Below are 22,019 nucleotides of genomic sequence, written 5' to 3'. Positions count from 1 at the left end.
CGCAGCGCGGTCTTCCTTCCTTCCTCCCTCCCTCCCTCCCTCCCTCCTTTCTTTCCTCTCTCCCTTCTTTCCTCCCTCCCTCCCTTCTTTCCTCCCTCCGTCCTTCACGCTGCCTCACCCTGTGGTTTAGCCACTCGAGGCCCGAAGATGAAGGACTTTGTGGCCGTCTGTGCGGACGTGTAAGAGTCAAAAGCTGTGAGGGTGCCGATGCTGCTGGTGTGTGAGGTACTAAAATTGTTCTCTAATGCCGCAAGGTGAAATGAGGCATCTGTATAAAATGTTTCCCCACTTAAAGACATTTTTGCAGTGTTTGCTAACGTGGTTTTCCTAATGGGTGGGCAGTCTCCCCCGATAGCAAAGGGGAGCAGCTCCTTGAGGAGGTTGCTGCAGTTCCAGCCTGACGGCGGCTTTGGCTGCCTAAATATCCACCTGAACATTCACTATGACAATTTCAGGATAAAACCCTAAAACTGAAACATGAAAAATACAGAACCATGCAACTGACATGTTTGACATGTTTCAAATTCTGGTATTAGCTTTAAAAGTCCATGTCACTCATGGATATTAGGGATTTGCTCTGTCTCCCACAGCTCAGGAACAACTCTTGGATGTCAGAAGAATAAGTATTTTAAAGATGTATACTTCCCTTTGGAAAATATATTGGGCAGTTAAAAGATGAATAACCACAGTGCTCTTGGTGACAATGAAGCATCACACAGATTTTAGGAAAGGTTGTTATAAGCATTTATTGTATGTCAACTTGTAGAGAGAATGTTTTATTTTTCATCAAATGAGGGCAAATAAATGTTTGTTTTCCTGTTTGTTTCTGATAGATGAGGGGAAAACCCTAAAATTCAATATTTCATCAGATACGTGAATTTTAAAAAGTTACAAGGGGAATGCCTTGAGTGGAAACACTCTGTAAAGAGGACACAACAAGGCACCTGAGTCTGGGGGGACAAGGACTTAATCCCTCAAGGGGGAAATTCACACTGAAAATCTTTGGCAGCATTAGAATGCCTTCAGATAAAACATACAGAAGTTGTTACTGGAAATAGATTTAGGCTGGATTCTGCAGCCTCTTCCATGGTCAGGAAGAGGCTGTGTCAACTTAGAAGTCTTGACAGGACTTTTTATAATATCTGAGCTATTTTGATGGAGTCTGTAGATCTGGACTTTGCATAAAATAGAAAATTAAGTACTTTAATTTTTATTATTCACAATACACTTCACTTGATACTTAGATTTTCAGTAGTTCAGTTTTGGAAATTGTTTATTTAATTTTTTTTTTTAAACACGAGCTCTCTTTCTCTGTCATTAAATACCTGGGGAGCTTTGCCTCATTATTTATCTCAAGCAAACAAAACCTAATCACCTTGTAGGAAATGACAAACCAGGTTTACTCAGTAAGTCCTGTGAACAGCTGTGAAAATGGCACCAGACACTGGAAGTCAAAGGGCTTGTAGTCTGTCACAATGGCTCTCACATCCTCTCACTGGCATCAGATCTGCTGATTCCTGTGAAAACAGACATTTTGCACAGCTGAAATACCAAGAAATAGTCTCAGTCTCAGCTCTAGGAGAGGTGGGAGGAAAAAATTGATCTTTGCAGCTCTAAGGACATTCAGGCTTCCTCTTTCCCTAGCAGCAGCTTTGCTTTCTGCGAGGTCTCAGCTGTTGTAACCAGAACTTTGTGCACTGGATCGTTTGATCCAAACATCAGGCATATCTGGCTGGCTGTTGGGCAGCACGACCGGCCCTTCGTTCCCCAATCCAAACCGATTTTTCCACGAAGAGCTGTTCTGCTGTGATGCAGCTGGAGACACATCAAAGACAGTCTCCTTCAGGTCCAGCCGCAGGGTATCTCTCTTCCCGTTCAGGTAGCCCCGCTCCATGTTACCATAGGAGTCAGACAGCTCTAAGGCATCAGGACAGGAACTGGCTGACTCAGCCAGCTTCAGGCCTTGCTCAAAATCGCTGATTGATGTCTCACTGGAGATGTTGAGCATATCAAAAGAGCTGCCAAGAGAACAAAGGCATCTGTGAATTTTGTAGATGTCAGCAGCAGGGAGAGGGCTGTGATCTGAGGTATAATCGGACTGCTGCTGGGCAGTGTCACTGGAGCACTGGGATTTATTGAGCTGGCCTTCTTCTTTCATGCCAGCTGGCTGGATGTGGTCCAGCCCAGACCCATCCCATGCTTTCAGACCATACTTTTGACATTGACAATCTCGGCAGAGTCTCTCCCTGTGAATTTCTGTTTCGGAGGTGCTGTGCTTGTAAGGAGAGGAAGTTTGCAAGGCAGGACACTGGCACAGGCTGACTTGCTGGTCTCCAAGCGTGTCCTGCAGACTGTGTCTCTCTCTTTCAAGGGAGGGGTGCGTTGCCACTCGAGGGCATCTGTTGTCTTCAACTTGTATGTCTTCAGAGAGCACAGAGGGCCGGTTGGACAGCTTGCTTGTGGAAGTGCTGTTGTCAAAACTGTCGCTGAGTTTCCTGGACAAGGGTTGGAGCTCATATTGTTCATTTGCAGTGTTGGACTCCTGGACCTTCCGCAACCGGCTTTGCTTCTCGCTGCCCCCACAGGCAAAGTTTCCGTTCGGCCCGGAGTCATCAGAGTAGTCTTTCATGGTGTGGGCACAAGGCCAAAGGATCTGCCCACAATTCTTCTCTGGGCCGAAGAAGCAGCAGAGTGACTGGAAGAAGAGGCTGGCAAACCCACAGCTGATACAATTGATCATCATGATGAATATCCCCAGCTTCCTGTATGCCAGGACTGTGGCAGGCAACATAATGACCCCTGCAGAGAAGAGAGCAGAAGCTGCCATGGCTGTGGCACAGCTCATCTGCTTCAGGGAAAAGGCCACTCGGCTCAGGCGGTCGGAATGGGGGCACAGGTGATAGGAGATGCAGTAGTTGACAGTGAAGTCCACAGAGAGACCTACTGCAGCTGAAATGAAGAGAGACTCCACTGCATTGAGCTGCCACTCCAAGAGGACCAAGAGACCAGTGGTTACCAGGACGGTGCCTGCAATGGCAGTAACAGAGAAAACGCTAAGGAGAACGTTCCAGGTTGTGAGCAGCAGCACCACGAAAGAAACAGCTATGGAGAGCCCCATGACCACCATGGTTTCTGTGCTGAGACTGTGCTGGAGGTTGTACAGCTCCAGTTTACTGGTAAACCATCCATTCTGAAGCCCCACGGGGGCAGTTTTCATTTCCTCTGTTATCCAGAGGCTGATTTCCTCATAGAATTGTTTGGCTCTGCTGTAGTTGAAGGTATAGTGATAGATAGTTTGAAACTGCAGCACTAAGGCAGCAACATTTCCCTCCCCATCAAACCTCAGGCCCAGATCATACGTTTCTGCCCCTTCCCTGCCCTCTTCCAGGAGCAGCATTTTGATGCAGTGCAGGAAGACTTCGCTTCTGTAAGGGAAGGAGAACTGGTTACAGCAAAGGTTGAAGCTGTGGTCTTGCTGGGAGCACTGGCGACTGTCCATCCACTTGAGGAACTCCTCCATGAAGCACACAGTAGATTTCTGTTCTGCATCAGGGTAATAGAAAGTTTTGTTCTTCACTTTTTGGCAGAATTCAAGGAGCCACTTCTGGGAATCAGGGTTTTGGATGGTGAAGGCGGTGTCTGTCACTAGAGTGCCGTTGCTTTTTGGATTGAAATGGTCCCCATTATCCACGGGCAGAATGCCCCAGACTATGGTGACAGGCATACGCTGCCCTTCTCCATGCTCCAACCTCTCAAACATGAACTGGTGGCAGTACTCGGAATCGTACCTCTCAAAGGGATGGCTCAGCCTGAACACTTGGACAGATGATGTCTCCAGAGTCGGGAGTTTGAGTTTGGGGTTGGAACAGGAAATGTAGGCACCTCCTATGGCTAAGGCAGCAAACCAGCAGATCCAGATGTACCGAAACTTGATGACCCCACAAGGCAGAAGCTTTTCAAAGAGCAGCTTGGAGGTTTCAGACATTGTGTTTTGGAGAGCCCGGAGGATGTAATGGACGGAGAGAGCGACTCTCTTGTGGCTGCTGTTGTTCCAGTAGGCTTCTGGCTTGTAAATGCAGGTCGTTGAGATGTAGCGCTCATAGAGCACGGCTGAAGAGGGCAGCCAGGTCATCATGAAAACCAGGTTCACCAGCACTGAGGTGCCCATGTAGACAGCGAAGCAGCGGATGGCTGTGATGTTGCTGATGTAGCTGGCGTAGAAGGCAGCACCAGTTGTGAAGCATGAGGCCATCATGAGATAGGCAAAATGGTGCATGGTTTGACTCACCCACTGAGCAAGCCCAGCAGAAGGGTTTTGGCTCTTGCTGAGGTTCCACAGGTCAAAGAAGACAAAAGTGTGGTTGGCACAAATGCTGCTGAGAATGATGACTGCTGTCAGGTTTACAAAAGGGAAATAGGTGAATCTGAAGGCCACCTTGTACAAGAAGAAGGAGATCATCAAAGAACTGACAACAGCGAGCAGGACCATCAAGGTAATAAACACTGAGCGTAAATAAAAAGAAATGCTTAGAAAAATAGCTAATATTGCCAGCACTGGATACTTAGTATCCAGTAAAAGGTAGTGCTGGAATAGTTTCTGTTTAAGGCCCAGGTCCATTCCAGTGATAGACGTGTAGTTATCAAACAGATCCCAGGTTTCAAGGTTGTCTAAGTAGATCCCCATCATAGATGCACCTTTTCTTGTAGGCAGGAAAAGCAGGCTGTATTTGAGAGAGGGCACTTGGTACTCCATTGTCTGGGGACTGAGAAAGTCCCTGTCAACCAAGAAATGAAGCAGCTGGTAGATGGCATTGAAGCGGGTACATTTTTCTGGGACTTGGGCACACTGAGAGTGTTTCTGTCTGACAGCCTCAGGGCCTATGCAGGATGGAGTGAGGACACCTCGGTGGTAGTCTGGAGCACAGGCACGGAGCAGGGCCAGGGTGTGGGAGATGTCTCCTTGGGTTATCTCCAGACACGAAGATCTGTTGTACAGGACAGCAATGTAGTTCCCCAGGGACCAGCTCGGGCAGCATTCATTGGCTTCAGTACGTTGGCAGAGGTCTCTAAAATGCACATGTGAGCGTATCTGAAAAACATGAGGGGGCACGAGGTCAGACCCTCTCTTGCAGCCTCAGTGTTCTTTACTCGCTGCAGTAATTCTCTCCTCTCTCCTCTCCTCTCCTCTCCTCTCCTCTCCTCTCCTCTCCTCTCCTCTCCTCTCCTCTCCTCTCCTCTCCTCTCCTCTCCCTCTCCCTCTCCCTCTCCCTCTCCCTCTCCCTCTCCCTCTCCCTCTCCCTCTCCCTCTCCCTCTCCCTCTCCCTCTCCCTCTCCCTCTCCCTCTCCCTCTCCCTCTCCCTCTCCCTCTCCCTCTCCCTCTCCCTCTCCCTCTCCCTCCCCTTCCCTCTCACCTCCCCTCCCCTCTCACCTCCCCTCCCCTCTCACCTCCCCTCATCTCACCTCCCCTCACCTCACCTTTTTCCCCTTTTCCCTTTATCGAAGGTGTATGACCCATCCCTGACCATCCTCCCAGGGACAAATCCCAAACACCAAAGTTTTGGAAAGGTGGTAGCCTTTTGCAAAAATTAAACCCTGTCCTTTATTTATATTTTATACCTGCAGATTTGAAAATTTGGCTCCTATAGCAAATCACATCCAATTAAACTTCCCACTTGTAAAACTTGCCACCAGTCTCCAAGCTGGTAGCTCAATTTCTGTAATTACATTCTGCTGCCCAAAATCCTCAGAGCTTCTGATGGACAGCTTTGGCTTCTGGACCAGCTCCTGTTCAGTCTCCATTTATTCTTGTTTAATTTGCAACTGGCAGGTGGGATCATCCCTATATTGCCAAGTAGGTGAAATGTTTTGGAATCCTCCAGGTGAAACCTCTTGCATAGCTGACATTGTTTTTTGTCTGGCATCCTCTCAGCAAGACATCAAAGACTGCAGCAGACAGAAAAGAGACAGCCTGTACATGTGTTCTTCCTGCCATCACTGACCTTGTCTTGTTCCATTTGACACATAGACTGAATTGCTTGCAAGTTCCATAAGCTCCCAGCAGTTGTGGACATAAATACCAGCTGGGAATAGCTCTTTTCTGAAATAAAGAAGAAAAAAAAATCATCAAAGGATTAGGTAATGAAGATGAGTCAACCAGGCTGTTTGGAGTAGACTCTGTCTTCACAGAAAAAGGAATATATATCTCTGTCCATAGGACTGCTCTGGAGGGCTCCCTGGAGGGAAGCAGGTCACAAGACAGTAGTGAGCATGTGCCTTGTGTGACCTCACCCCTGCCCCTTGAAACTGGTCAGCAGCATCAGGGCATTTTCAAAATCAAATGTCACCTTGCCTTTAGTGACTGCTGGCATCTGGTTCTGCATCCCTGGAACGAGGGAGGAGCTTGAGCTCAGCCAAAAACCCCCAAGGACCTGAATGTTTGGTGTGTGACTTGTTTCAGAGGTGGATAGAAGGCAGGGAAGAGAATAAAAATATCTTAATGCTGTTCTTCTTTCTATTTACTAGTGCCCATTTTGGTACAAATTTGGGGAGGTGTTGGAGTTTTCTGTTTTTCTCTCAAATTTTACTGACATGTAAATTTTTCAAGAAGAAAAGAAGGAAGAAGTAGAGAGGGATAGGGAGCAGACAAGAGAGAGGGAGCAGACAGCAAGCAGGGCATACACTGTTTTTTATTCACTTTTGATATGGGTAAATGGTGAAAACATTGGTCATTTAATGTGTGCTTTCAAGGTATATTTCTAAGGGGAAAACAAGAAATATGGCAAAGAAGGAGAAACTACTCTTCAGAATTTCTGAACCAGCCTTTTCTGACCACTGAGGTATGAAGTGCTGGGAGGGCACTGTCAGAACTCTCAGAGGTGGAATTGCACACATTGCTTGCTTAGAGCAAAATCAGAGTATTCCCCTGTGTCCTGAGCTCTGACAGTTCTGTCAATTGAGTTCTGGGTGTGCAGTATTTACTGCCTCATCAATAGTTCAGTCACCTGGGGGACCACAGAAGAATCCATCTGCTCCATAGATGGTTTCCACCATTCTCCGTGTCCTCGCTGCTTGTTCTCCCTGAGCAGCCTTCTGTCCTCTGCCAATGCCAAGGTCATCATAGCTAGCAAGAGGGCAGATTATTGTTAATAACTGTGATTATTAACAAGAGAGTGTCTGAGTGGGAGTTACATTCACTGACAAGGCTCTGGTGCCAGACACAGCAATAGGGAGCCTAAATCCATTGCAGGCACACAGACTTCAAACCCTCCAATGCCTCCGTTACTTTTAAGCACAGGATGTATGGAATTCACATAGATATTTTGGAATATTGAATATGTGACTTTACAACCAACATGTTCCTCAAATCCCCCAAACCAAGCTCAAATACCTTTTCTTCTTGGCATAGGGAGAAAGAGAAAGGGTCTTCTTGGAGCCTGTATGGCTCTCGATATTCCTCCACACAATGAGCTTCCTGCCAATGTCAGTGTCCCGTGGCTCGAAACCCTGCACCAAGGAAAAGGGCTTTGTCATTGCTCCACTTCAGCTCAGCTGTCCTTAGGTCTCCTCCAACACATGGAAACTGTATGAGACTATTACTGCATCTTGGAGAGATACATGAATTGAACTTTCCCTGGAAATAATGCATCCCAGAGATAAGAGAAAAAATATTAACCTTTTCATTTTCCCTTTCCCTTTCCCTTTCCCTTTCCCTTTCCCTTTCCCTTTCCCTGTCCCTTTCCCTGTCCCTTCTCTTTCCCTTGCCCTCAGCGATGGCTACAATTATCTCTCCCCGATCGCCTAAGAATTTCTCTTCTTTTTTAACTGTAGTAGTCCCTTACAGAAATGGCACTAATTTTCCTTTTGTTTGTGGACAAACTCTAGTGTATTCTTATTTTCTCAAGATTCCTTCGTGAACCAGAGGCAGGAATGATTTTAGGGAATGTGGCATTCCTCATGGAAAACCTTCCATGTGCATAGTGCTCAGAACAGGGCATGCTCTCCAAAAGTCTCATGCACAGACTTAGGAGCCAAAGCCAGCTCCTCTATCCAGTCCCTACCAAGCCTAGCTATTCACTGTGGGCAATCCCAGCCTTCCAGCCTTGGAAAGAGAGCAAAGGGAGCAATCCCAGTTCGTGTTGGCAGTGTCTCCACACTGGAGTGAGGGCACTGGTGGGAGTGCACAGCATGGCTGAGGGATGAGCATGGGTTGTGTGTCAGGGACAGCTGTGCAGGACTAGCACATTCTGCTCATCTTGGAGGGATGATATCACTGGTTGGGCGTGGATTTTCCTTACATTCCTATTGATCCCTCAGCTGTAGGAACTTACCATTAGGGGTTCTGAAAAGTCAGGCAGATTCCCAACCAGCAGCCCAGCCATGGTGCAGATCGCTGCCGCCACAGAGCACAGCACCAGCACGGCCAGCGGCCACTCGGCGATCAGCTGCGAGTAACTGCAGGCAACAGGAGAAGCAAAAATGCAGCTGCTGAGATGCTTCAGCTCGGAGCACAAAACCTGCTGTTGAGCCAATGAGGTGTGAGTAACAGGAAGGAAAGAATCAGGGTCTCTGGTTTGCACAGTTATTTACTGTGAAGCTTGGAGGCTCTAGTGCAGCTATTAATGAACATATTACACCTCTAACTGGGTATTTGCAAGCAGCTCTAATTAACTCGGGTAATTACATTTTGCCTCTCTGCATTTTCCAGCTTTTTCAATCAGAAATAATAAAACCCAGAGTCTTGTGTCCTCGAGCAGAATGAAGCTTTAAACATTTAAGTTCAAAGATTGCAATTACAAAGAGCCTCTTAATTTCCCCTGCATTGTGCAATGTCAGCTGGTGGCTGCAACAGTTTAGGCTACAGATTTCCAAACTGGATGCTGAGAAATCTTTGGATAATTCTGAAGAGTCCCTGAAGGTAAGTGACCCAAGCAAGCCCACTGTCATTGGTCTAACTTAGTGTATTTAGACACTGCTCTAAATTCATAGGTATTCACTAGAATACATTCAATTTTAATGATGTATCACAACATTTTGACGACATCAAAACTCTTCCAGGGAAGCAGCTTACTCTGGCCTGAGTATTATTTGCCAATTACTTTTGTTCTCAAGGAGCTCATGTAAAATTTTCTATCCAAGTTCTGTTTTTCCTTTGGGACAAACTGTCTCCCATATAGGATGATCTATGAATGTTACCCTCCCATATTTTTTACTAGTGCAGGTTTTACTGTGTCAAGATTTTTGTCTTCCTGAGAAATACCAGTTGAGATGTAAGATAGCAGAATGGGCTCCTGCTTTGGTTTGGCAGGCTAGTTCTTTTGTGTTCTGATGTACTTCTGAAATATAAGAAATTCTTTGTTCAAAAATAGCTGAAAAATATTTGTGAAGTGAAATAGTTATAAACTTTATTTGAGATTGAATTTTTCTCCTTTCCTGCTCTTTTGTTCCTTTTGCCTGAGACTCCACCACATCACAAGCACTTCAAACAGCTTTTCACATGACTTTTGATTTTTTTGCCTTTGTTTTTTTTCAATTTACAATTGCCTTATCAAGTTTGTTTTCATATAGAAACTCTTTGCTATGAAAATAACAAAACTGCTCTTTACTCATTAGAGTACATAATTTCTGCAGGCTGTTTTGGATATTTCCATGCCCAATTACCAGGAAAAAAAAAAGAAAAATAAATCAGTTGCAGTTGCTTATGACAGAAGGTGCTTATCCAAACCATCCAGAAGCAATAGTTTACAAAAGTCAGAATTTAAACAGAAGTAGAAAGTAATCAAATTATTTTCATTTTGATAAGTGTATTTAAAAATTTCTGTCTTTTGAAAAGATGAGTTTATTTCATGGATGAGCTCTTTTCCTCATTGCTCCTCTGACAGAACAAGCAGGATTAGTCTTACACACACACATATGTGTGTATATATATACATACACACACACACACAGAGACACATATAGAATTATTATATATATATATAAAGCTACCGTATGGGCTAGAGCCAGGCACCTACCCAAGAACAGCTACTGAGACAGTGTTACTATTCATTAATGCAGGTTAAATTGATCTCACAAGCAAATGGAGATTTTTCCAAGGAGTGGAAAGCCCCAGGAGTGCTGACCTCGCCTCTGGAGCCGGGCCTGCTGGGATGTCACCAGCAGTAACACTCTGCTTCTCCTAATAGCAGGGCAGGAGAGCACTGATCACAGGGTACAAGGACAGGAAGCTTTTGCTGTTAAACATACCTTTTTGGCATCCTGAAAGCTTTGTCATGTCTGCAGACAGAAAGGAAAAAAGATGTGTTCATTTATTATTTTCCTGGGAAGCCCAGTGCTGCGCTGATCCCTGAGCAGGTTAACCCTTACACAGCTGTAAGCACCAAGGTGAGCCAGTGCTGACACAGTTCTGTCACTGTGTGAATTAGTTTAATGAATAATAGAGCCTTTTCCTCTCCCATTTTAACCAAACAGGATGGAAAGCCATGTAGTCACTCCTCATTTTGTCCCTCTCAGAAAACCCTCCAGAGAGTACTGGACATTAGCAGTGCAGTCCTATAGAAATCCCATTGCAGATCTCATCCATTAAAATCTCTCTGGTTTCAGTGCTTTTCCTGCACTTCCTAAAGTGTTTCTTGACAAAAGCAAACCTCTTTTCCAAAACTCATGAGCTGGGCTAGCAACAACTATAGATATCTTTTGTTTTCTGTTCAGCTCAGCTCACCAAAAAGATGACTTTCATTTGTTTCCTGGGTCCCTCCAAAGACTGTCTTTTCAGGCTATAAGAGCAGAAAGCCAGTGGAGCTGCTAAAATTACTTTATTATACTTTATTTGGATTTTCTACACAGAGGAGCATTTGTCACTCTTACTTGAAGGGCTCTAAGAGGGGAAATAAAGCCTCCCCAGGGGATCCAAAGTTTGTTAATTAATCCCTGAGGACAAGCCTTCCACTAGCATCCTGTCAGAAAAGCTGCATCTTGTTGGGTCAGATATCTCAAGGACGTTTTGTTCTGCTCTCTCTTTCTGCACTGAAATGTCCCCTTAAAACATGCCTCAGTCTGGCATGGCCTTGGCTTGGTCACAGCTCCCAGAGAACGGCTCCCACCTCCTTCTGCAGCTGTGCCAAGCTCTGCTCAGCTAGTGCTCCCTCCTCCTCTCACCCTCCTACACTCCTGCTTAAACAGGGAGAAGGTTCTGCTGCACTCCAATATCTGTGTTGGGCACATGGTCCCCCCTCCTTGCAGCAGCCAGCTGGAGACCTTGAGGCAGCTCATCCTTCCTAGCCTTGTTATGAGTGGGAGAAATGGAAAGTCAGTGGAGAAGAGCTCCCCATGGCAGAGTCACTCTGTGTGGCTCATGTAATAAATGATTCTGTGTTTTGCTCATCACACTAATGCTCTGTAGATTTGGGACAGAGAGAAGCAGAGCAAAAGCCTTCCCAGATTATCAAAGCAAGGTCTCTCTCCAGCAGTACACTGCCCATCCTGTGCTAATTCCCTCACAATAGCTCTTCAAGCAGATTTGCTTGGATTAAAAACCTCATTCTGGCATTATTATGTTATCACTTTTCTGACTGCTGGTGCTGCACACTCTGCCAGGGATTTACAATCCAGCTGTGCTTCCTACTTAAATAACCTGTTACAGTGGACACAGTTGGCAATTTTGTTGATAGCATATGAGTGGAAAAGGATCCAGAAAAATGATCCAGGAAAACAATTCAGGAAAAGGACCCGGGCTTCTTTGACTGCAGTTCATCTACACAAACACAAGCAAATTAAATCCTGTGTAAATGGCTGAAAAATTAGACTCTAAAGGGCTTTTGTGCCTAACGCTGCAATGCTGTACACATGCAAGAAAGGAATCCTGTGCCTTCTTTTATAAGGATTCAGTGGCTACGGCTACAGCAGTGAAGGGATCATGATCTCTTGTGCCAAGGGTGGACCCTAAAAGGCACACTCAAGAGGAAGGATGGTGCTGACTGGAAGGAGCAGAGGTTGTGGCTCAGGCTGTTGTTACCTAGGCACTGTACACAAGTGGATTCTGTCATGGACAACATGCTGCCCAACCTGGAAAGCCAAATAATCGTCCTCCATTTTGTATCTCTCACTGCTCAGCTGTAGCTAGTGCTTATTATCCTCTGCTGCCACTCCCTTCCAGCACTGGCAGCGGCTTCTGTGAGGGCAGGAAAAGAATGAACTCTCTTCCCATCACTGAGAACTTTGCCAAGATAAAGGACTGGCAGCTGGGTGCCCTGGAGTGCAAAGGGAGAAAATACAAAGGTAAAGGAAGATGGGCATAGTCACACCTGCATGACCTAGGAGTGACTGAGTGACGTTGGCTTTAGCCAGCCACTCCCTGGAGAAGGAAATCCCACCTCTCCCTGGCATGGGAATGGCAGCTCTCTGTATGCCCACACAGAGGTAGAGAGCAAACTGGTTCCTTCCATGTGTTTTGGAGCAGCTGCTGCCCCAAGCTGAAGAGCAAACCCATGTTTCATCCATCACAGCTCAGACCCTGCTCATCCCTCCCACTTGCCCCCACCAAATCTGGAAGATGCTCTTTTGAGCCGCCCTCCGTGTGCTTCTTACCTGACTGTGACAACATGATGTTGCACTGGCTGCCGCTGCCCAGGGGACCACTGCTTCCAGGGTGTTTCCGAGGCCTTGTGGTGGGAAGCTGGCACAAGATCACCACTGGAAAGGTGGGAACACAGCACAGGCCTCTCGCCATGCCCAGGGAGCGAGGGCAGGCCATAGCTGCCTTGGGACTCCTCCTGGTTGCAGGGGTAGTATGGGTGCTGCTGCTGTGAGTCCTGTGAGCTTGATGGCACCTGGCCATTGGACTGGGTGGAGACTGGCCCAAGTGTGTGGCTGGAGGAGGGCAAGTTGTCTTCCCCCAGCCCAGGGGATGCAGGAATGGGGCAGTGATGAACTGGGCAGATTTTTTCCCAGGAAGTGCCACTGTAGCTGAGCTCAGCATTCCCAATCTCTGGCATGGCAAGGCAGGTCTGGCAAGGTCCTGCATTTTGTTTTTTCCTATGAGAGAAATGAAGGTAAAACGGGAGAGGTTGAAAGGCTGTGCTGGGGAGTTGCATCCCAAGAACTGGAGACGCTCACAGACCTCCCACATAACACAAATGTCAAACCTCACCCACAGTATCCTGTACCAGGAGTCAGCCTAAGGGCTGAACTGGATTATGCTTTTTATAAAGACATCCATGACTCATTCAGGGATCCCAAGTGATGGAGAATCCTGTAATCCATCCTTTGTGTGTGTTGCTTCAAAAGTTTGAAAAATTGGGTAATATCCCACCCAAAAATTCTCCAGGATATTTCACTGTGGCAGGGGGGTCCTAACTCAGGACCCAGAGAGATTACAGAGGTCTAGACAAACAGAAACCAAAGGAATCTGCATGTGAAGAAGCCTCTCCCAAGCACTCCTTGGGAGGATTAATTAGTGTGATTGCTCTGCAGGAGGACTGGCATTGCTCCATGTTGGGTCAGCAGGAGAGTGAGTCATCCCTGGCACTGACACAGCTGAGCAGTGAACCTGAGGGCTGTGACATCTAACAGGACCTTCAGCCTCCAGCCTGGCACATTCCTTAAGGGCTCCCATGTCCTGCATGCTCCACTGGCCTCTTCAGGAACTTTTTAGACACACATATCCCAAGGATGACAGCAACAAATTTTACTGGTCTTACCTTATAGGAAGGGGATGGACTGGGATCTCTATAGATGGACTGGGATCTCTATAGATCCTCTGAAACTTGACTGTCCTCTGGCTGCTGAATTTATTTAGACAAAACTCCAGTTCCCAAGTAATGAGGTGTCTGCAGGACACACTTTTTTCTCTCCAAGGAATTTAAAACATTATTTCATTCCTATAGTTCTTGATTTATGGAGCCTGAGAGGTTTTGCTAGCTTGAAGAAAGTTTGAATAATACATTGAGGGATTGCTTAGTCTGTGTAACACCAAAAACCCCTTCACACACAGTAGACTGAGGTCCTTCTGACCCCAGAAATGCTTTAGGAATTACTGTCCCAAGATATGCAAACACCAGCAGTTTCTGGTCCTTGTTCAGAGCACGTGCCATGGTCTCTTACAGATGAATTTTATGTCTTGCTGCAGTGCCTGGCATCCAGGATAAAAAGGACTAACAGTCCTGGCCAGCCAGAATCACAAAATGTCTCAAGTCATCAAAGAATTTATGAGGGTTGGAGCAAGACTGCAGTGAGATGAACTTTAGCCTGAGGCACCCTGGTGCAATGTGGGGAAAAAAAAATGTAGGTAAAAAGCTGGGGAAAGGATGTTTTTTATATTTTTTAGAAACTCTCTCATATATTCTTCTCACAGCCTTGGAAAAGGGCAGAATTTTAGTGATTACATGTCTCTGGAATTGCACCCAAAGTTAACTGGCATGAGATTATCAAAGACAAAAGAATCTGGAGAATACTATTAGCTCCGTATTGCTTGAAAATTGCTATTTTTTCCAGAAAGCAGGACATATTGGCCTTGGCAGTCTGTGCTGTGTATTTTCCAATATCAGCTGAGTTTATCAACACAGATAAACTATATTTCATGATTGTACAAAATGGGCTTATTTCATTAAAATCATTACAGCAGAGTCATGTTTGTGGTAATAGTTACACCAGTGGACACTCATGGCACAGGCATCACACGTAGCTTCACTTGCACACTGTACCAGTCCAGGGACCAGTAACAGAGAAATCTTGCCCGATTAAGCACCATCCAATGCTACATTTAGTTTCTAAGCCTAAAGAAAGCTGCAGCAGTTACAGACACAGATAGCACATTCCTGGGTCCTGACTTCAGAAGCCATAATTGATGTCCAAATGCAAAGTAGCTGGAAAGAAGTCAGTGTCTGTGCTGAAACAGGTGCCAGAAAACCAGCAGACAGGTGTGTGCACACACATTATCTCACCTCAGTGAGATAAGGTTGTCCCCAGCAGTTCCAGTGCTCATTTGCCTCTAAGCTGCAATCAGGGTACTGGTAAGACTTGAGCTGGTTCAATACAAGAGGGAGAGCAGCTGGCAAAGCAAAAGCTTCTGAACTGTGACAGTGATATCCCAGTCACCCACAGAACTTGTCAAGTAACGTCAACAATAGGCTTGAAGTCCTTGCTGTCCTGTCTCAGGTGGATTAGTGACAGGATTACTTGGCCTTTCAAGTGTGTGATTTGTGTTAGAGCTCTGTGTAAAGGTAGTTCACAACAGGAGATTCCGTACTTGTCATATATGAGATTACAAATGCAGTGCCAGCAAAGCTGCTCAGGAGATGCAATCTGAAATCTTGTTTGGGGTTCTTAAGCCTCATCAGAGCCGTCTCTAAATGGGGAGGTATTCAGGTGCAGCACGGGGCAGGAGTGCTGCAGACAGACCAGGGAAAGATTTAGGGTCTGTGGCAGTCAACACATAAAATTACACCTTTAATTAGTCGTTGCACTTCTCTACTAATTATAGAGGCAACCTGATGGGAGGATGCTAAACCACCATGTCCTCTACAATGCTAGTGAGCTGCAGGGGCAAAAGTCGTTTGGGACAGATGACCTGGAGGGTCCCTCAAGCCACACTCTCAAGCTTTAAGTGTAAATCATACCACTCTTCCCATGTGTCCAGTGACTTCTTTGTGGTTTGTAGTTTTGTACTGTGGGGAATTTTCATCAGAGGGCTGAGGTCATGGTAGTGTTATGATTTGACAAGGTCTAGACCTTTTCTGACTCCCTTTTTGTTGCCTCTAAGTTACTCTTTTTTCTCGACCTTAATCCTCTTGTTTTCCCTAGTTTTTGCACACTTTAAATAGGTGATGCTCTCCTACAGTGCGTAATTCATAAAGACACTGCTGCACTGGCATCCTGTGTTTTGGTGTTCCTACACCTGTACTATATTTCTGATTTTTTATTCCAAAGGAAAAGCAAAATTCTTAGCCCTTTAAACTACTGTATCTGCACAGTAATCTGGGACCAGAGGCTTTTCATGACTTAATTGGCCTGTCTGCCTCATCTGAGGCTGAGTATGTGACACTGGGCAGAACAAAAGGGCTTTTACAAAATACACTTGAACATGGTCAGGGAGAGGCAGGAGACCATGCAATGACAAATTCTTCCTCCACAAACCCTTCGGCTACAAAACCTCCTGGTGGGGAAAGCAGATGCCAAACTCTTAGATATTGCAGATTGCCTCCGGGTTTTCTGCACATACGTTAGTAACATTGAGTCTAATATTTCACATGAAATCACACTCTCCTTGTTTACCATCTTTGCTGTGAAATGCTGTCAAGATCTGCTCTTCCCCCGCATGTTGTTTCCTAACTCAATTCCTGACCTGCTCAGTGACTTCAGATTCTGGAATAACTTTGGCAAGTTTATATCATTCACTCGTTACTTCTCTCCATTATCTCTTTCTCAGACTAAACAATTACAGCTCTCTCAATCACCCTCTAGATATGAGTTCCCTTATGTTCATCCCTCTCCAACTCCAAGACAATATGACCTTGGCTATCCACAATCTCTAGGGAAACCTGGAGCTTGCAAATAATGATCGGTTTGGATAATCACTGCTGGCAGCTCAGCAGAGTTTGAGTCTCCACTTGCTGCTCTCCCAATTAGCTGTAGTGCTGGTGAGCTTAACCTTTGGTCTGCTGAGGTCTGCACCAGACACATAGGCTGTTCCTTCTTTGCCTGAAACCTTGTCGCTATTACTTTTCTGGGCCCTCAGGACCCTGAACTATATTAGAAAAAATGTTTCTGGGAATTTCTGATGTCTGTTTGCTGTCAGGCATGAGGAGAAGAGGGCAGAGCACCACACTGGACTCTGCTTGCCATGCTGACACTGACAAAGACTTTTATTTTTCATATTCATTCCCACTCTGGGCTGTGTCAGATATTTGATATTTGGGATTAAATGGGCAGAAATGGTCTCTCGGCTGCAGAAAAGCCTACAGAGGCAGCTGACAGCCTCCATTTTCTTTTCCAGGCTCAGCTGGATGCAACCAGAGAGATGCTGGGAAAGGAGAAAAGAAGGCTTGTAAGGGAAGGGATGGACTAGGATTAACTGCTCCTGTTACCCCCACCAGTGAGCTGTGTTGCTCTCACTGTTTGCTTCCTTGTCTCTTGCCCTGAGATGTCTAGACAGAATAATAATCCAATTTGTGGACCTGCCCAAGCCACTCTGAGTGGAGCAGTGCTTGTCTGAGACGACTACCAGGGCACAAACACCCCATATTGTGTAGGGGACCCAGCAAAAGGAGTGGAGCTTCTTCCCACAAGGAAACAGGAAAGAGGATTTTTAAGGAGACAGTTTTCTGCCATTCTAGGTCTGCAAGGATGTGGAGCAGTGGTGGGATAAAGGATCTGTGGCAGGAGCCAAGGGCTGTATGCTGTCAGTCCACCCCCCTGGCAGGGATTATCTCCCTCTTCCAGAGACCAGCATCCTTCTGCCCCACAGAGAATGGCTGCAGGACCTGGCTTTAGGCTTTAGCTGCTTACTGAGCCCTAGCAGGGTGGTTTACTGGAAACATGCCACTGTTGGCTTCTTGCTCCCAGCACATTCCCCTCAGGATGGTTTCATTCTGCAGCACACAGAGCCAAGCTGGGATGGAGGAAGCTTTGTGGGCAGGGAAATAGTAGCATATGGGCACCTTCCTTTTCCTGAGTGACTCCAGTTTTTGGCTCTTCCTGTCCCCCCTCAAGCCACAGCAGCAGGAGAGCACGTGAGTTTCTGAGAGGGTAATGGGCCAAAAATATTCCGCCTTTTGCAGGAATGGCTCCTTTCTCTCTCTGCCTAATTCCACCCTCCTCACTAAACCCATTTCTATAAGCACTGGGTTTTTTTTAATAGATCATTTCCCCCTTTGCATACTAAAGAGAGGATCAAGAAAGAAGCACTTTGCATATGAAAGATGGGAAACACCTACCGAGTGAATGGAGCTGTCTGATGCCTGACTCAAACTACAACTTCTCCTGTTGCCAGAGGAATCTCAAAGGGGAATAAAAACAAGGAGGAAAATGGCAGAAGTCTGTACCTTGCCTACAACCAGAGCCCTTTTTCATCAAGAACCTTTGCTCAATTAGACATTAAGTGCCACAAAATTTCATTCATTTAAAAAAAAAAAAAAAAGCTAGTTTGTTTCTCTTTCCCCTTTTTTCCTTCCTCTAGCAGAGTTTTGTTTGCATATCAGCTGTACAAGTGTTCCCAAGTGAAAAAGAAATATGAATTCTTTCTGGATTAAATCCATGTGCTATAGGTCAGCTTCCATCTAGACTAATAGCTTTTTCCTGGAGAGCTGTAAATTACTTTTTAAGAATGTGCTTTTATAATGGAATTTAAATTTCTCTTTGAACATACCACCAGCAAAACTGCAGTGGAGCTCTTGAGAAAAAGAGCTTTTTCTTTTATTTTCTAAGGAGATAAGAATGCCCTGTCCCTGGGATTAGGGAAGGGTTCATTGCGTTTCACTGTCACCTCGTTATCTAGCTCCCTGTGTCCCTGACAGGGAGAGACAGGCACTCCTGAGCAATCCATTTCCTCCTTTGGCTGCGGCAAATCCTTGTGCACTGAACAATTCCTGCGGAGTTCTTTTGTTTTGCTTTTTCAGTCTAGCAGCAGGATCATGCATACCCTTGAGAAGACCTACAGTTTTTTTGTTAGTGAGACTCCTGAGTATGTTAAATCATCATGAAAAATTAATGAGACTGCAAAACTCTGCTTCCCACGTAGTCTGCCAGGAAAAGTTTAGTTTTATAATCCTTTCCATTGACTCGTGCAACAGCCTTACCTTTACACCTGGCAGCTGCTGTTGCTGCTGTGGATACAGGTGCTGGGATAGACCCAGACACAGAGGGCTCAAGGCTCCCACCCAGCCTTCAGTGCCAGAACAGCTCTGTCTGCACTGGGAAAATCATGTGTGCTAAGCCTTGTTTTGAAGGAAAAAAAAAAGAGTGAAATGGAAAGGGAAAGGAAAAGAAAATTCCCATCTTAGTGTCCCCAGCTAAAAGAGGCCAGGAGGAAGGTGGTATTTTCTGACATCTGTGGGTTTTTGCTGATGAGGTGAGCACTGATGATGAAGAGCCTTGGCTAGGGCAGAGGGTGGAGACTAAGTGAGCAGCAAGGGTGAAGTTTGAAATACACCCGTGTCAGGTGGCTTAATTCTCTGTAACTTACCTCTTGCAGGCTGCACTGCTTATTTCAAGACCTGTCTGAATGGCTAAGGAGTACTCAGACAATCAAAGAAAATGGCTCCAGTGACAGCTTGGCCCCCACTGAATGTGCAAGGTCTAAACCTGTGCTGAACGGTGTGAGAGTTGCTGAAGGCTGAGACCCCCAGGCACAGCAGCCTCTGGCTGAGGACATCAGAGCTGGCTGAGAGCAGTGACTGCCCTGTCAGTGCTCCCAGGTGGGTGGGGCTCCCTCAGCGTGAATATCCTGTACCAGACAGAAATGGAACCCTTGGGCTTTCAGAAAGGATTTGTATGCTCCTTACCTCGGGGTGTGCTCTGTCAAGCAGAATCTGAAGAGCTTAGGTCTGTTGCCCTGCTCTAACAAATGCCAATGTACTTGTGAATATGGGATGGCTCCTTGCCCATGATTATGGGCTTGTTGATGTTTCCAGAAAATGTTGATGATTGTGGCTGCCAATCGTGCTTAAGACACCAGGTAAGGAAGCATATGGCACAGAGGGGATGTGGGGGTTTATGGATGAGATCTTTGCACTGAAACCCACGTTTGCCCACAGCTGAGTGCAATAAGGCACTGTCTGAAACACGCTGAGCTTCCCAACAATAGCTCTCCCGTTGCTGCAGAAGAGAGAGCACACCATGTTGCAGGATCGAAACCTGCCCACGAGGCCAAACCAGGAAGCCCCCCTGGCACGACTAGCTGTGCATGATGTTCCTGGCCCCAGGGCAGGAGCAGCCAGGACCCCGTTTGGGCAGCACACATCGCCAGAGCCCGAGTCGCGGGTGGACAGCTGGGCAGGCAGCGAGGGACTCTGCACCCTCGGAGGGAGGACGGGACACACCTCGGCGGGACTGGGAGGGCCTGGTCCCAGGAAAGCCAGGTGACACCAACCACTTCCACACATAGAACCAGAGGTGGCAACAGGGCGGCAGTTCCCACCCGCCGGGGCAGTGGCTCCGCGCCCCCGTCCCGGTCCCGCAGCTCCTACCTGGGCGAGGCGGGGTCACAACCGCGGCGCGTCCCCTCGGGCCGCGGCTCCCGGGGCGGCGGGGTGGGCGCGGCCTCCATGGCCGGCGGCGGCGGGCGCTGTCCGTGCCCACGGTGCTGAACACTCCGGAGCGGGGGTGGCGGTAGCGCCCCGGCGCGTCCCGGCTCGGCTCGACTCGGTGCGGCGCGGCTCTGCCCGATTCGGCGCCGCTCTACCTGGCTCGGCTCGGCTCGGCTCGGCTCGGCTCGGCTCGGCTCGGCTCGGCTCGGCGCAGCGCGGCTCGGCTCGGCTCGGCTTTGCCCGGCTGGGCTCTGCCCGGCTCGGCGCGGCGCTTGCGCGGCCGCGGAGGCGGAGGCGGGCCCGGCACGGGGGGGGCCGGGGGGGGGGGCATGGGGGCGCAGCCGCCGGCAGCAGGAGAGCTGCGGGGGGAACTGTGAGCCCGGGGCCAGCCTGGCTGTCGGGTATGGGGCTGAGCTTGTGGGTGCGGAACTGGAGCTCGGGGCACTGGGCATCCTTTGGGCGAAAAGTCCCTCATCCCTGCAGTTGTGCTCCTGCTTGGCCCGGGCTGGGAATGCTCCTAGAAGTGCTCCTGACCCTGTGTGGCAGGTGCAGGGCAGCGTTTTGAATTGCTGGCTTTTAGAAGCATCAAATAGGTAAATTATTTTTTTAAATAGATGGTAGGTTTGAAACAACTGAATTGAAAATATGGAGAACACAAGAAGGTCAGGCATGTCCACCTCTTTGCAGGATCCTTCAGTCCTTGTCTATCCATACCATGACATTGCTCTGAGCTGGGTGGTAGCCACATGTCTCCTTGTGCATGGGGATAACTTCCCACAGAGCTGGTGGAAGGTGGCTACTCCTTCTGTAGCTGCTGTCATGCCAATGACCATGCCAATGACTCCTGTAGGAAGGGCTTGGGGCTTTCTCATGGCTGTGTGTTTAGCCATGGGAGTGACAGTGACCTTCTCTGCCTTGTCATCATGCACTGTGTGTATGTGGGGATGGCTGTGACCTTCTCCTTCCTTGTAGCCATGTCTGTGGACCTCACAGTGGCAGTGACCTTCTTTCTCATGAGGGTGGCATCCTTTTTGCTTCACACATACAGAAAAGCTGAAGCAAAAAGGGAAAGTATTAGAACGGAGAGTATCCTATAACTTCCACTAATCCTCTAGCTGCTTAGAGTAAGCCCTTCCTGCCTTAATGACTTAAATGCCCGAGGCAGTTTAAAGAACAAAAAGCTTTTCCTAATGCCAGGATGGGTGACTCTCTCCCACCGAAGGCTGACACCTCTCTGAACCCGGCAGGAGGGAGTTTTGAGGACAGGCTGCAGGCAGCGCCTCTGGCCCAGCGTGATGCTCTCTTCTGGGCTGGGCTGCAGGGGACCAGCCTGCTGTTCTGAGCCTTAGCCACAGAAATGTCACTTGTCTGGTAGGATCAGATCCATTGTGAGGAGCAGCTCCAGAGCAGCTTATATTGGTGTGGCCCAGCAGGAAAGACTGAAACCTGGTATCTGCTGAAAAGACTGGCTGGCATTAATGTGGTAACAAGGACATGGGTGATATTTCCTTTTCATTCTTCCTGATGCTAAATAATAATTCTTGCAACAGTAATTATATTAATAGAACCATGGGAGCTGCAGGGATGGTGGGAATCAGCTGGATTCCAAACATCCCACCACTCCTGACAGACAGGCACATCTTACAGCTTTAGTTTGGCTCAGCCTGAGGTGTGAACTCCTTGTCTGGTAAGTGGGGGTGATCACGCTTCCTCACTCCCACAGCTTGGCAGGTTTCCTCCGTCCTGCTGCAAGGTATTCAGCACATGTATGAATTATTTTTC

General features: G+C 47.3%; 1 protein-coding gene across 1 annotated transcript; it reads right to left on the bottom strand.

Moving 5' to 3' along the window:
• Positions 1–720: 720 nt before the first annotated feature.
• Positions 721–20,748, bottom strand: DISP2 (dispatched RND transporter family member 2). Its single transcript, XM_030273719.4, has 8 exons — positions 20,178–20,748; positions 12,583–13,029; positions 10,243–10,272; positions 8,328–8,451; positions 7,388–7,503; positions 7,002–7,120; positions 6,000–6,097; positions 721–5,089 (listed from the first exon to the last, which is right to left on the bottom strand). Exons 1-8 carry the CDS (start codon positions 20,687–20,689, stop codon positions 1,670–1,672), a joined length of 4,866 nt encoding a protein of 1,621 aa, XP_030129579.2. The 5' UTR covers positions 20,690–20,748; the 3' UTR covers positions 721–1,669.
• Between the last annotated feature and the right edge of the window lie 1,271 nt (positions 20,749–22,019).

This window comes from Taeniopygia guttata, chromosome 5 (assembly GCF_048771995.1).
Source record: "Taeniopygia guttata chromosome 5, bTaeGut7.mat, whole genome shotgun sequence".
In the NCBI taxonomy this organism is placed as follows: Eukaryota; Metazoa; Chordata; class Aves; order Passeriformes; family Estrildidae; genus Taeniopygia; species Taeniopygia guttata.
This window is presented reverse-complemented; position numbering and strand designations above follow the sequence as displayed.

Coding starts and splice junctions, on each gene's coding strand:
- DISP2 (XM_030273719.4), bottom strand. CDS start 20,689: ATGCCCAGTGCCCCGAGCTCCAGTTCCGCACCCACAAGCTCAGCCCCA. Junction 8,452..10,242: donor GCTTTCAGGATGCCAAAAAG/GTATGTTTAACA, acceptor TGTTGCCTGCAG/TTACTCGCAGCTGATCGCCG. Junction 7,121..7,387: donor CCCTATGCCAAGAAGAAAAG/GTATTTGAGCTT, acceptor CCCTCTTGCTAG/CTATGATGACCTTGGCATTG.